This window comes from Giraffa tippelskirchi, chromosome 3 (assembly GCF_054371585.1).
Source record: "Giraffa tippelskirchi isolate mGirTip1 chromosome 3, T2T-mGirTip1v1.2.pri, whole genome shotgun sequence".
NCBI lineage: Eukaryota > Metazoa > Chordata > Mammalia > Artiodactyla > Giraffidae > Giraffa > Giraffa tippelskirchi.
Genome location: NC_137277.1, coordinates 34352131 through 34367552, shown reverse-complemented (window position 1 = coordinate 34367552; position 15422 = coordinate 34352131). Strand labels below are relative to the sequence as shown.

The 15422-nt window shown below is 45.7% G+C and overlaps 1 protein-coding gene across 8 annotated transcripts in view; it reads right to left on the bottom strand.

Annotated features, from left to right (window-relative positions):
* Positions 1 to 15422, bottom strand: part of STX8 (syntaxin 8) — a 201449-nt gene that overhangs the window by 130485 nt on the left and 55542 nt on the right. For 7 of the 8 annotated variants that reach the window (XM_081578362.1, XM_081578363.1, XM_081578364.1 and 4 more), the window contains exon 6: positions 13929 to 14021. In XM_081578362.1, the coding sequence (XP_081434488.1) occupies positions 13929 to 14021 (93 nt within the window). Of the gene's footprint in view, positions 1 to 7880; positions 10435 to 11649; positions 14022 to 15422 lie in introns of those variants that run through there. The other variant, XR_014079138.1, reaches the window with a different exon arrangement.

The following is a 15422-nucleotide window of genomic DNA, read 5'->3' as shown; positions in this document are numbered from 1 at the left end:
TACTGACGTCAGGCTATATGTGTTAATACTTAAGTGACAGAAGGTGGTTTCCAGGTGGCTCAGTGGTAAAGAATCCGCCTGCCAATGCAGGAGATACAGGCTCGATTCCTGGGTTGAGAAGATCCCCTGGAGTAGGAAATGGCAATCCATTCCAGTATACTTGCCTGGAAAATCTCATGGACAGAGGAACCTGAAGGGCTACAGTCCATGGGGTCTCAAAGAGTCAGACATGACTGAGCATACACACCAGGACAGAAGGTGAAAAGCAAATATATTCATCTCATCAGTTTATATCCCAAACCACCATCTCAAGCCCAATCTCTCCACAAGCCACCTGAAACGTCTCTCACAATCACAACTACCTACCACGTCCCAGACTCTGTCCATTTCTAGCAAGGAAAAGTACAAGAGCAAGTTTTTTAAAATTAATTTTAAAACAAAGCACAACAAAAATGGCTACTCTTATGCTTTTTGATTGGATGATGAAAGAAAACAGTCAATAAATATTCAGCTTACTCCCACCCCGAAGACCCGCCAAGCTGTGGCTGGGGCTAATAGAACAGATCCTACAGGAGTCAGGAGTGAAGCCAGAAACAGAACATGGGGCCTCAAATGATCCAAAGGACCCCCAGGGTACAGAAACACACTGTGGCCTCCTTCAGCTCACTTTCTGGTGGGTACACAACACTTAAACACTGAAGCACACCTTTCAAAGGCTGGTTTAAAAAAAAAATTTACTATTTATTTATACAAGGGTCTTAATGGTGGCACTCAGGATCTTTGATCTTCATTGAGGCATGTGAGATCTTTAGTTGCAGCGGGTGGGATCTAGTTCCCTGACCAGGGATCGAATCCAGGCCTCCTGCATTGGGAGCTCAGAGTCTTAGCCACTGGCCCACTAGGGAAGTTTCCCTGGTTAATTTTTTAGTATACGATAGAAAAAATTTTTTAAGTTGTGTTTATGGATTTCAAACTAACCAAACTGACAGAACTCTACCTTTGATGTCAACCCAGTTCCTAAACTATATTTTTAAAATAGTTTATTGTTTAAAATAGTTAAAAACAATTGTTTCCTCTAAGATTCCTCTCTCCTGGAGGGACAGAACTGTTAGCCTGCAAAGAGAACATGATGTTCCTCCCCAAAATGCACGGTAGAACGAGCTACCTTCATGCTCCAGGTCCCTTAACAATCCTGAACCACCTGAAAGGACTGCCCAGACACCCCAGTTCCTTTCCCACACGGTCTCCCCCGGCCTAAGCACTTGGTTCTAATCAGACCACTTCCTTCCTGCTGCTTTGGTTTTTTATTACCCAAGTCCTTCAATCCTTTTCACCACCCCAGATGCTAAAGAACTTCCACTTTGAAAAGCACATTCTCTGCAGCTCCTAAAGAGACCAAGCTCAGCAGAAGGTCTTGCTTAACAGAGCCGGCCTCGCACATTCTAGGTGCAGCTGAGGAGTGAGCACGGGTCCCCGGCAGCTTCCTGGACCTCTTCCCTTCTGCAGAGCCCATGCCTACCCCGTCTCAGGACCCTCCCCGGACCCTCCAGTCACAGAGAAGCACAGAGATATGATAAACAAACCATACTGGGTGGAGGTCTCTGTGTTGGAAAACAGTGAACATGCCAGGCCTGACTGCTTCTCCTAGGAAGGCCTGGTCACAAAACTGCCTGGTGTTTGGGAACCTGGATTTGGGGAGGGTTCCCACCGATTACTGGTAAGCATGGTCACTAGTATAAATAGTCTGGTTTATGCTCAATGTCAACTTTCCTTCTGGAATCTGGGAACATACCAATTCCCTAAAAAATAATAATAATAATAATCCCTGGGCCCCGAGTCTCTCATGAGCTTCCCTGCATTGGCAGGGAACAACACTTTACAGGTGTTGTTATAACTCAGCTGCTATGGGGCGAGGGCCCATCCCGTGTGACTCTACCTGTGGGAAGAGGCTGTGGGAAGCATGTGTCTGGTTTCCCCTCCTGCCTTTTCTTGCTCTGACTTCACTTTGTGCTCTTTCACTGTAATTGATCACGATGACCGTGAGTACAACTAGAGTCGATTCTTGTTATTCATGGTAGTTCTGTTCTACACAGTCACCATGAACACGGAATTCGCAAATATGGAACCGCTTTATGGAGATATAGATTGTATCTTCAAACCTAACAACAAACAGTAGAATCCTGGTGAATTCTATTTTATTCTTCAGTAAAGAAAATGAAATAGATAACCAACAAAGACCTGCTGTATAGCACTAAGAACTAAACTCGATCCTTTGTGACAACCTATAAGGGAAAAGAATCTGAAAAAGAATATATGTGTTTATGTTTATATACATACACACACACATATATCTGAATCATTTTGCTGTACGCCTGAAACTAACACCATATTGTCAATCAATTATACTTCAATAAAAAAGAGAAAATGAGGTTCAAAACTGTTAAGTGACTTGCCTGAGGCTGCACCCCCCCCATTCAGGAGCCAGAGTTGGGATTCAAACCCTATCCAACTGGCCCCATAGCCAGAATCTCCTCTTTTGGCCACCTCTGTATGCAAGCAGAAATAAAAAGGAAGACCATCACCTGATTTGACCTTGGCTGGGAATGTGCTCATCAGATAACCCAGAATTATCCCCTTTACATATGTCCATGAATAACTGCAAAAGCACTGCAAGTATTGATTTGAGGGTAGACACAGATTTTTAGCAAGGAGGCAAGTATCTGCTGAGTCCTGCGAGTCCTTTCAACAAAGCACCAAACCTGGAGGTGGCCTTGGAGACCCCCGACAAGACCCCCAAGGGGAGCTCCGGGTCTCCCCTTCCTGCAAAGGCACCAAGGACGAGGAAGAGCACCATTGCTGGGTCAAGGTGTCAGAAGGCAGTGCCCCCAGCTTGACCTGCTCCTATATCTGTGACTGCTCTGGCCCTCCCCTCGAGAGTCTCTCCAGTCTCTGGTTTTGGCCGGCTCCTCTGTCCTTCACTCTCCACTCCAGCTGCTGGTGCTGGCCTGACCGCCTCCATCCTGGAAGTCAACTAGGGACTCCGGTGCAGCCCAGGGGAAGGGAAGCCCGATGAATGGCCTGGGCCAGCTGTCCTAGAGCCTGAAGATAAATGACCTTTCCCCCTGACAACTGTTTCCACAGCTTTTCCTTTGGAAAATGCTTGCCTCTCTCATCAGATGATCTCTCAGCTGGCTACATGGGCCAGGGTAAAGACCAAGACGTTGGCCTAGAAAAAAAGGGATAAAGAAAGCACTAGACTAGAGGACAAAATAGGTCTTGGGACCCAAAGTAGGTCCAGCCCAGGTCACCAGAGTGAAGTTCCCAGTGACAAACATCAGGCATGGGTCTGAGAATCTTTTCAGCAGAGCCAGCAAATTCCAAGAATCTGGGTTCCTCATGTGGCCAAAGGTTTAATCAATCACACCTATATAACGAAGACTCTGCCTGGATAATGAAGCCACAATTAAAAAAAAAACCTTGAACCATTGAGGCTTGGGGAGGTCTCGCTCTCTCTCCTCACTCCCACTAGCCCCATTATTATAAACTAGCCCCTTCTTAGGACTTCCCTTGTGGCTCAGTCGTAAAGAATCCGCCTTGCAATGCAGGAGATGAGGGTTTGATCCCTGGGCTGGTAAGATCCTCTGGAGAAGGAAATGGCAACCCCCTCCAGTATTCTTGCCTGGGAAATCCCATGGATAGAGGAGCCTAGCGGGCTACAGTCCACAGGGTCACAAAAGAGTCAGACATGACAGCAACTAAACAATAATAATAAAACTCCTTCTGAGAGATGAATAATGAATGTTTTGATAAAGAACTACTTTTACATTCACCAAGTACTTAATACCATAAGTCAATGTGTTAGTCTCTCAGTTGTGTCTGACTCTTTATGACCCCATGGAGTGGAGCCCGCCAGGCTCCTCTGTCCATGGGATTCTCCAGGCAAGAATACTGGAGTGGGTTGCCATTCCCTTCTGCAGGAGATCTTCCTGACCCAGGGATTGAACCTGGGTCTCCTGTATTGTGGGCAGATTCTTTACCATCTGAGCCACCAGGAAAGCCCTAGGTACATGGAAAATAATCACCTTCCATCCATATCTCTAAGTGTCTTATCTTTGAACAAATCCATCTATAAACAGATGGACTGACAGAACTTGGATGTATCACTCCAATCACAGAAGCCCCAGAAAACAACTTTCACAGACTGTATTTAAAAACTTGTTTAACCAGAGCTTCCACAACACTAGCTGTTTCAGGAAAATGATTTCTATAGATACTGAGACCTTGTCCAAAATATAAGAGCAAGAATCTGAGCTCAGGACAGAAGAGCCAGCACACATGGTTGTCCCCTTCCTTCCCAAGGGCACAATGAAATGCCAGTAAAAATATTTTTTGAGAGAATCAATCCATGGTGGCCCTGAAAACATGAAGGAATGCTGTCAGTGAATAAGTCATTTGAAAGGCTTTCTTAAAAAAAAAAAAAGAAGATAGTTGGGACTGTATTGACAAAGAAACCAAAACTGGGGCGGGTGGGGTGAGGGTGGGTGGGCAACAATTTGAAATACATGATCAGAGCTACAGATAGGAGCGCTTTCTTCCTGATAGAACCCTGGAGAAGCTCCAAGCTTGCCATCAATGGCTATTGGGAGCCGAAGAAAGGCCTACAGAGAAGAGGTTGGGAGGCAGGGACGGAGCATCTGAGGGGAGGGTTGTCTAGAGAACAGCTGAGCCAGGCGGTCCTCCTGTTTGGTGGGGCCTGGAGTATGCAGCACTGGCTCCCAGCTGGAGCCCCCGGGACTGCTCTCTCTGGAGAGGAGGGTTTGCCTGGGGAGCCCACAGTGTTGGGGTTTAGGCTAGGAATGAGTTGAACAGGAGCCTCTAGGATAGACAGAAGTGAAAAGAAATAAACACATAAAAGAATATCACCCTGAGGTTAAAGTTTTCCTTCCCTTAGTGATGTGGGGGTAAGGGTTGAGGCCAAGGGCCCTGAATCTGCTGTGTGCACGTCTACACACCCTGTGGGGAAGGTGCCTGCTGGTACACCTGCCTGCCCACACAGAGGACACTCAAGAAAGAAGGTTTGGGGGTAAACAAACCTACCAAAACTAAGATCATGGCATCTGGTCCCATCGCTTCATGGTAAATAGAAGGGGAAAAAGCAGTGACAGATTTTACCTTCCTGGGGTCCAAAATCCCTGAGGACAGTGACTGCAGCCACAAAATTAAAAGACATATGCTCCTTGGAAGGGAAGCTATGACAAAACTAGACATTGTATTAAAAAGCAGAGACATCACTTTGCTTATGCATGGTTCGCATAATCAAAGCTAAGGTCTTTCCAGTAGTCATGTATGGATGTGAGACCTGGACCATAAAGAAAGCTGAGCGCTGAAGCATTGATGCTTTTGAACTGTGGTGTTGGAGAAGTCTCTTGAGAGTCCCTTGGACTGCAAGGAGATCCAATCAGTCAATCCTAAAGGAAAGAAACCCTGAATATGCATTGAAAGGACTGATGCTGAAACTGAAGCTCCAATACTTTGGCCACCTGATGTGAAGAGCTGACTCACTGGAAAAGATCCTGATGCTGGGAAAGACTGAAGGCAAAAGAAGGGGGCAGCAGAGGATGAGATGGTTAGATAGCATCCCTGACTTAGAGGAAATGAATTTGAGCAAACACAGGGAGACAGTGAAGGACAGAGGAGCCTGGCGTGCTGCAGTACATAAGGTCACAACAAGTCACACACAACTTAGCAACTGAACAACAATAGCAAAATGTACCAAAATAACAACAAAGCCTATGTCAGCTTCCTATACTCATCAACATGGTCCTTGACTCATGGACCTGCCTTATCAAAGTCCAAGCCTGAGGGCTTCAACAGTAGACATTTATTTTCTCACAATCCTAGAGGGCAGAAGTAGGAGATCAAGGTGTCAGCAGAATCGGCTTCTGATGAGGCCTCTCTCCTTGACCTGCAGACAGCCATCTTCTCCCTGTGTCCTCACGTGGTCTTCCATCTGTGTCCTAATTTCCTCTACTTATAAGGACACCAATTATATAGGATTAGGGCCCAACTAATGACCTCATTTTAACTCAATCACCTCTTTAAACACCTATTTCCATGATACAAATGAACTTATTTACAAAACAGAGACAGACTCACAGACTTAGAGAACAAACTTATGGTTGTGGTGGGGGGAGAATGGGATGAAGGGATAGTTAGGGAGTTTGGGATGGTCATGTACACACAGCTGTATTTAAAATGGATAACCAACAAGGACCTATTGTATGGCACAGGGAACTCTGCTCAATGTCATGTGGCAGCCTGGATGGGAAGGGAGCTGGGGGGAGAATGGATACATGTATATGCAGGCTGAATCCCTTTGCTGTACACCTGAAACTATCACAATGTTGTTAACCAGCTATACTTCAATACTAAATAAAAAGTTAAAAAAAAGAATGAAAGCAAGACCCTAATTCCAAATACTGAGATTCTGAGGTTCTGGGACTTTCAACCTGTAAATGTTGAGAAGACATAATTCACATAATTCAGCCTATAACAGCATTAAGATGGAGATGAACAAGCCAAAACGTACCTAGAGGACACAGAAACACTGCAAAAAGCAGAAGGAAGATGCAAAGTTCTGATTGGTATCATTCAAAGGTTTAAAGGACTTTACAATCTTAAAAACATACAATCATGAGCATTAAAACTTACAGCTGAGTAATAGAAAAGAGAGTAGAAACAGAAATCAGTAAAAACATGTTGGTTAATCTAAATAAAGTACAGTAGAAAAATAAGAGAGGACTTCAGTTTAAAACATGAAAGAGGAGGTGTCTGAAGGAAAGTTTAAGAATTCTACTCTGGATTTATTCAGAGAGGTATATTTGCTTTAGACTTTGTTAGAAAAACGTAAACTGAAGCCTACATGCTAAAAATGTAAGAGAGGCTGTGGCCCAAGGTGGGTGGCCTCACTGAGTATCTCATTCTTGGGTGGGGGTGGGGGAAATTCGTTTTCCAAAAAAATGGTCATTTCTCAGCTCCTCGCTTTGCATGTAGAGCCTGCTTTCAGCCCCTCACAATGCCAGGGACTATAGCCCGGCTCTCATCTCTGTGTGGATACTAAAACACTAGTCCCTAGTGTGTACATCCACTCAATTATCTCTGAGGACCACGGGGCTTCCACTGCACTCACTGCTGTGGGGCAGTGCTTTCCTTTCTGACACCTGGAGAAATTCTTTCTTGCATTCAAGCTCAGTTAAGAAGTATAACTCAATTTTTAAAGATGTCTCATGTAACATTTCCATGTGTTTCAGGAAGGGAGTGAGGGGCTCCCCGTCGGCTCAGTCTACCATTTTTGACAACCTGTACTGTTCCATGTGGCTCATCAGTAAAGAATCTGCCTGACAATGCAGGAGACACAGGTTAGATCCTTGGATTGGGAAGATTCCCTGGAGAAAGAAATGGCAACCCACTCCAGTAATGATCCTTGGGTTGGGAAGATTCCCTGGAGAAGAAAATGGCAACCCACTCCAGTAATGATCCTTGGGTTGGGAAGATTCCCTGGAGAAGGAAATGGCAACCCACTCCAGTAATCTTGCCTGGGGAATCCTATGGACAGAGGAGCCTGGCCGGCTACAGTCCATGGGATTGCAAAACAGTCGGACACACCTAGCAACTAAACAACAACAACTGCAAATAAAACGTTAATCACAGAAACACTATTCTGATTTCTGCCTACCCCTGCTCACCGTTCTAACATTTCCCTGGGCTCTCTGGACTCTGGGATCAGCAGGCTTTTGCCCTCGTTTCTCACCCGAGTTAGCCTCCTTTCCATGTAAGGGATTTTTGCATATGTTGTTCCTTTTACTGGAAATGGTCTTCCCTTTATTTTTTATTATTACTGTTTTTTTAATGATAGAAGGTACAATTCACAAAGAAGATAGACATCATAAACCATTAGACACCTTAACAACAAAGAAACAAAGATACATAAAGCAAAAATCGCAAGAAATATAAGAGAGAAGGAAAAAATATATAGTCACAATGAGACAGAAGTGGTCTTCCCTGTAAATCTCAGCACAGGTATCATTTCCTCGAGGGCAAGCTTTCTCAGCCCTAAACCATGTCAGTCTCCTCTGCTCCGTGTTCTCATGGCGCCCTGGGACGCCACCACCACGGTCTACAGCTGGGCCTCTGTGCAGTTGTCTGTCTAACCTCTGCCTCCCCTTCCAGAGCAGAAGCTCCCTGAGGGCAGAAGCCGAGTTTCCCCACACCTGATGGAAGTTGTGGGTTCTAGCACAGAGCTGAGCACATACAGTCAGCACTCAGTGCTTGCTGAATGGATGAAGGATGTACTAAGGAAGGAAAAGAATCACTCTGCACTTTGGGAAAGATCTTACCAGGTTTAATGAGGCCTTTTCTTGTTAGGTTAAAAAAAAAGGTTATTTGATAAACTTTTATGAAATAGAAAATAAATTATTTCATAGATACAGGCAGGTTATGGAGCTAGTCAGTAGAACAAGCACACCAACCTACGAATGTGTTGCTTCTGCATGGCCAGAGAGCTTACAACGCCTCCAGGGGGCGTCAGAGGGTAGCACCAATGACCTTAGGCAAGGGTGACGGAGTGGAATTCTTCCCAAAGATGAAAAGATGACAGGGGATGGGGGAAGGGAGTGACCTCAGAAACGCCTCTCCATCCTATGAGTTTCTGAGACTGTGGAACTCACAAATCTCTTTATGAATGAGATGGTAATTCATTGATATGTACATGAAATCTTTTATCATTTTGTCTAGGTCTTCTTTCAAAGCACACCCTGGTCTCCTCAACCCCAGTACGGAGGCTGCCAACAGAGACAAGTCACCTTCCTTCTGACCGTGGTTTTTTCCAGAAGGCAAGGAAGTGCTCAAAGGTTGACAGAGAAACATCGAAAGGGCTGGCTGAAGTTGGCATATTTGAACATCAAAATGAATCTGCTGGCAGAGGTTGGTGATACAGTCTGTTCTTGGTGCTGTTCCGTCTCTTGGAACTGGGCCTCTGGGGTTCTTCTGGGCGCTGGCTTCAAAGCTTGGCCAACAGCCAAACCGGGTATCGGAAATACCCGCTTTAGTCCAGTCAGTCCCGTTCATTTTCTTGTTTTAGTGTTCCTTTCAAAAGGCCCTGTCCTCTTGAACATGAATTTTAATTTTAGCATGAACTTTAAAGGATTTTTCTGTAATACTTTTTCACAGCTTCACCTTGGAACAGCATCTGGGGAGTCAGACTAACACGAGCCCTCTTCCCCCCGGTCATCCAAGCGGTTCACTGTGACCTGGTCCCTCATGGGGGTCTCCCTGGTGACCTCAGACCTCCACCCCTCTCTCTCCTGCATCCCCTCACCTTCACCAGCTGCCAATGCCCACACCCACCAGACATCCAGGTCTCCCATCACCCGCCTTGTCACTGAACTGCTAGTCCCCTTCCTCATTAGGCTGGGTCCCTGGCATGTGAACAGGGTATAATTACTGGTGTGGGTCAGGCCCTTTTGAACTCTATGAGGAGACTGGAATCTTAATTCCTGCAGTGATGACGATTCAGCCCTTCAGCTTTGTGGTTATGTTCTCAGTACCGTGTATTTTCTTAGTTAAGGGTTGGATACCCGACTCCAGCCTGGCCTGGCTGGCCATGATCTTAGCCTATTATTTCGCTCATTCAGTGAAAACCAAAAGAACAATTCAGTAGGCCCATAAACCACGTAGAGATATTTACAACCAAAAGTGGTAACCTTCTCCAGGGTCCCAGATGCCTCGTGACACACGCGGGTCACAGTATAACCCCAGATGGGGCTGCACCCCTGTGCTCAACACCTCGACTGCAGCATGGCCTTGATTGTGACGAAAGGAACAAAGGCTGACCACGGTCCTAGCAGGGGTATCACCTTTTACCCTCAGGGAGCCTCTCCATTCCTCTGACAGAGAACGGCTGACTCTGCCCTATTTCTGAGGAGCGAGCGTGCACATAGGAAAACCACCAGCATAGCTGCAGGCTCAGTGGGAGGCCACCGCAGAGAAAAACCCAGCTTGTTTTGGCAACTCGTGGGAAAATACCTCATGTTTGTCCATGTACACATGTATGTATCCGGGCCTGGGACGGAGATGAGGACTGTGGAGGTGTGGAGGAAGAGGTCAGAGAGATATGGGTAAAGCACTGCGATTGGAAGACAGTCTTTGCAACCAGGACGGCAGACGTGTAACATGTAACCATGTGAATGGTCTGTGCACACGTGGGCTTTACATCTGTCATGTGAGCATACGAGGAGAAAAAGTACAGTACAAGACACATTCTCTCAGCATATTCAACAAGGGCTCGTGCTTGTCCTCAGCTGCATCTGACTTTACAACCCTATGGACTGTAGCCCACCCGGCTCCTCTGTCCATGGGATTCTCCAGGCAAGAGTACTGGAGTGGGTTGCCATTTTCTTCTCTAGATCTTCCCAACCAGAGATCAAACTGTATCTCCTGCATTGGTAGGCAGATTCTTTACGACGGAGCCACCTGGGAAACCCCACTCAACAAGAGCACTGGTTCCCAAACCTGGCAGCCCATTGAACCCATCTGTGGAGCTTTACAAAGTACTCCTGCTTGGGCCTCACCCTAGAGATTCTGGCTTAACTGGCATTGAGTATCGTGTCAGGCAGACAGTGGCCCCCTAAAGACATCTAGGTCTCCAAATCTGAGAATATGTTAGGTTACACGGCCAACGGGCAGCAAGGTTGCAGATGTATTAAGGTTGGCTTTAACTAGGAAACCCTTCTGGATTATCTGGATGGGCCCAGTGTCATCAAAAAGGCCCTTAAAAGGGGAAGAGAGAGGAGTTAGAGGTCAGAGTGATGCAATGTGAGAAGAACTCAATCCACGTTGCTGGCTTTGAAGATGGAGAAAGTGAAAGAAAGGAAGTGAAGTCGCTCAGTCGTGTCTGACTCTTTGCGACCCCATGGACTATAGCCTACCAGGCTCCTCCGTCCATGGGATTTTCCAGGCAAGGATACCAGAGTGGAGTGCCATTTCCTTCTCCAGGGATATCTTCCTGACCCAGGGATCAAACCCAGGTCTCCCGCTTTGCAGGCAGACACTTTACCGTCTGAGCCACCAGATCACAAGGAAAGGAATGCGGACAGCCTCCAGACACTGGAAAAGGCAAGGAAACGAATTCTCCCCTAGAGCCTCCAGGAAGGAGTACAGCCCTGCCAACGCCTCCTCTAGGGAGACCATGGCAGACTTATGATCTTCAGAACCATAAGATAAGGAGTTTGCATTGCTTAAAGCCACAGAGTCTGTAGTGATATGTTATAGCAACAACAGAAAACCAACTCGGGTATGGCCTGGGCTTTGAAGGTTCAGAAGGTTCTCAGATGATTCTAATATGCAGCTGCTGCTGCTAAGTCGCTTCAGTCATGTCCGACTCTGTGCGACCCCATAGACGGCAGCCCACCAAGCTCCCCCGTCCCTGGGATTCTCCAGGCAAGAACACTGGAGTGGGTTGCCATTTCCTTCTCCAATGCATGAAAGTGAAAGGTGAAAGTGAAGACGCTCAGTCATGTCCAACTCTTAGCGACCCCATGGACCGCAGCCTACCAGGCTCCTCCGTCCATGGGATTTTCCAGGCAAGAGTACTGGAGTGGGGTGCCATTGCCTTCACGACAACTACTGAACAGGAGGAAAGACAAGATAAGGACATGCCTGGTGGGCTTCCCTGATGGCTCAGTGGTTAAGAATCTGCCTGCCAATCAGGAAGCCACGACAATGAGAAGCCTATGCATTGCAACTATAGAGGAGCCCTTCGCTGCCACAATTAGAGAAAAAGCCCACGTAGCAACAAAGACCCAGCACAGCCAAAAATAAATAAATAAAATTAAAAAAAAAAAAGAAAATACATGGCAATTTCATCTGGGAAGTCAGCAAGTCAACCTCACTAAGGTAGGCACCATCCAGTTTGACCATGGACCATGGTTACTGGACATGGCTTATCCGAGCACATCACAGGATGGACATGCTTTATCAGCATGTGGCCAGTGTTCTTTCTGACCCAGTGAACAAGCTAAACTTCCTTGGGATAAAGAATAGTTATACCTATGATAGGCAGACTTTCTATAGAGCCAATTTTCTTATAAATACTATCTTTCAGGGAAGGAACTGGCCGGTAATTGAGTTAAATGCAAATACATGAATTAGTAGGTTCATATCAGCACCACTAGCAAAGGACTGAACTATCCTCCTCTCTGTGCTTAAATCGTTAAGAACCTCTGTTAGTATAGTAGGATGAGGGCTTTCCTGGTGGCTCATTCGGTAAAGAATCTGCCTGCAGTGCAGGAGACCCAGGTTCCATCCCTGGGGAATATCCCCTGAAGAAGGGAATGGCTACCCACTCCAGTATGCTTGTCTGGAGAATTCCAAGGACAGAGGAGCCTGGTGGGCTACAGTCCATGGGGTCGGAAACAGTTGGACATGACCAAGTGACTAACACTAGGATGGTAATGCTAGAGGACTTCTCCATTTGCTTTGCTGACCTATTTATTTATGACAGATGGCAGATAGATGGAATTAACTTATTTGTTCATTTATGATAGATAAATGGAATAGCACTATAGCAACAAATGAACTCACTGCTTAAAGAGATGAAGAAAAGTGGAGCTTGTACAGTCTGACAGGTGCAGCCCCCACTTGGAGCAAGCAACCACTGACTCCCAGGGCTCCATACGGGGTGACCTTTCTTGAAAGCCATTCCACCATAAGCCTCCATGACACTATGACCACAAGCTAGCACCTTAGAAGCTTTTGCTTTTCCTCCTTACTTTGTCTTCCTTAGAGAGGAAGCTGGAGTGAAATTTCATTTCTGTTCCTGACAAGTGAGGTGACATAACGGGGTGCCTTGGCCACTCTTGTCTTCGTCTCTGACCAACAGTGATAATATCGCCTTCACGATGCTGTGTGCTGATTAAATGAAATGATGCAGATTAAAGGGCTTAGCACCCAGCAGAGGCCTTTGATCAATACTAGCCTCACTGAAACTCAACTATTCTTATGCTTCTACCCATTGCCTCTACACTGAAGCTTCTCACTTCTCTTGCCTGTGGTCCTGTCCTCTTGCTGAGCTCTGGTACCTTATCCGTCACTGTCCACTAGATGCTGTGACTCAGATTTCTCACTGGCATCTCTCACTGTATGTGTCCACAATGGACTTAGGACCTCCGCTCCAAACCAGTGACTTCCGCCTCCTGCATTCCCCTGACCAAGACCACTCAGTAAAAGCGCCATCAGTCCCCTGCCTCCATTTCCTTTTCCCCACATAATCCTACCACTGCATCTTCCATTCCAGCCCCTGTACCCTCAGCCACACACTTCAAGCACCACAGCCTGCCGGGTAGGTTCCTAACTTAATGCTTCATCTCTCCCAAGCTATCTTGCTTGTGGGTTTGAAAACTGATCTTTCTCTAGCCAGGTTCATCACACCAAGCCCTGAAATAAAAAAGCTTCAAGTACGACTTTTTTGTCCCCCAGCCTGATATTCATGGTGGAAGAGGAGCCAACTATCTGTGTGTGCAGAGGACATGTCCCTGTAGCCTCCACGTGCCCTGTCCCCACGTCCTCGAAAAGCATTGAGCCACCTCACCCCGTGACCACATAAGGACGGCCCAGGAGATAACTCCATCACAGAACAAAGCACTTTTCAAAGCAGCTTCAAAAACTGTAGATTTTTTAAGTTTCTTAACCTAGTGTTTAGTAACTACAATCTAAATCGGTCCCAGACCACCCTCAGTTGCATTAAACTATAATAATCCGTATACATTAAACTACTTTAGGTGCTCTGTAGTATCACAGTCATTTAACAAATAGTCAAGCCTTCAGCACTAGTACTCAGTGGCAAATCTGATCAATGTCAGACACGTTCTTACCGTTTTGCTCATCCAGCTCGTTCCCAATTTCCTGCCCCATTTGTTTCTGGCGACTTATGATCGAGGAAAGGGCATCGAGGCCTGCATCCTGTTCTGAAAGAAAAAGTAAGGCAGTTAACTCACTAAAAACCTAAGGAAAACAATTTACGTCCAGAAACAGACCCAGGCATGGAACACAATTCAATACATGATCAAAGTAACATTTGAAATCAGTCAGAAAAAAAGAGAAAATAGTTAACAGTACTGGAACAAAATAAAGAAAAAAGTTAAATACCTACTACACCTCAGACCTTAAACGAAAATGATTTCCACATGAATTAAATTTTAAATATTATAAATAAGATTTGACTACATAAATGTTTACACTTTCTGATAATAAATAAAGAGCATGTAGAAATCAATAAGACAATCTTCCTTTTTTTGTTTTTAAATGGGCAAAGGATATTGAGAGGAAATGTACAGAAGAGTAAAAAATAAAAAGACATAAAAGTTCCAACATCACTACTAATTTTTTAAAGATATCAAAGAATAATGAAGCTTTTTTCTGACTTATCAGATTTGTAAGCATTAAAAAGATTGCTAACACCCTGGGGTTAAGTAAAGTGTGAAGAAAGAAGCTCCTAAGTACTAAGTCATGGGGGGATAGTTAATACATCTTTCTAGAGAGTGAACTGTGCTAACTTCCATAACTACCAATGTGTGTCTAGGAATGTATGCAAGAAAACATTTGGATGGTATGCAATGATGTATTGGGTTGGCCAAAAAGTTAATTCTGGTTTTTCTATAAGGTGGCACAGAAAAACCCAAGTGAACTTTTTTGCCAACCCTTTCTTGAAATACTGCTTCCTTTGCTGCTTTTCAACATAATGCTTCTTAGCTCCAAGTTCACCCTTATTTTGATTGCTCTGTGAAAATGGATCTGGGTCCTTTAAATAATTTTTCCTTCACCAGCTTTGTCAGTGGAGGAAACTGCAGAGACACTGCAGGAGGAAACGAATTTTGCTTCCTGGCTCCAGCCTGCCCTCCTGACAGGCTTCTGGGTGCTGACAGTTCCTTTGATGTGAAGTAACCAGCAGCACCCCAAGGCAAGCCACTTCTCCCAACACACTCCCTCCTGGGGCAGGTTCAGAACAGGGGGCCACCAGTTAGATGCCTCCCTGTGCACGTTATTTCCTGGTCCCCTAAGGACAGTCCAACCAGCTTGGCACCAAAGCAAGCAATTCCTCTGCAGCCCAGTGAACCCCAGCCGAACCCTCTTCAACCTGATCTGCACCTCAGCCCTGGGGTGGTGGGGGGTGCCCTGTCTCCACACAGGAGTGACTACACCTTCTACCTGCTAGATCTCTCTCTAGCCCCCTGTTATAGTTAATAATTCTGTACACTAAACTTTCCATGTTCAAATTTCTCCTGACTGGGCCCAGATGGATACATCTGGAAGAGTGAAAAATCAGAAACTACCTAATGCCCAAACACAGAGATTTAGTACAGTCATAG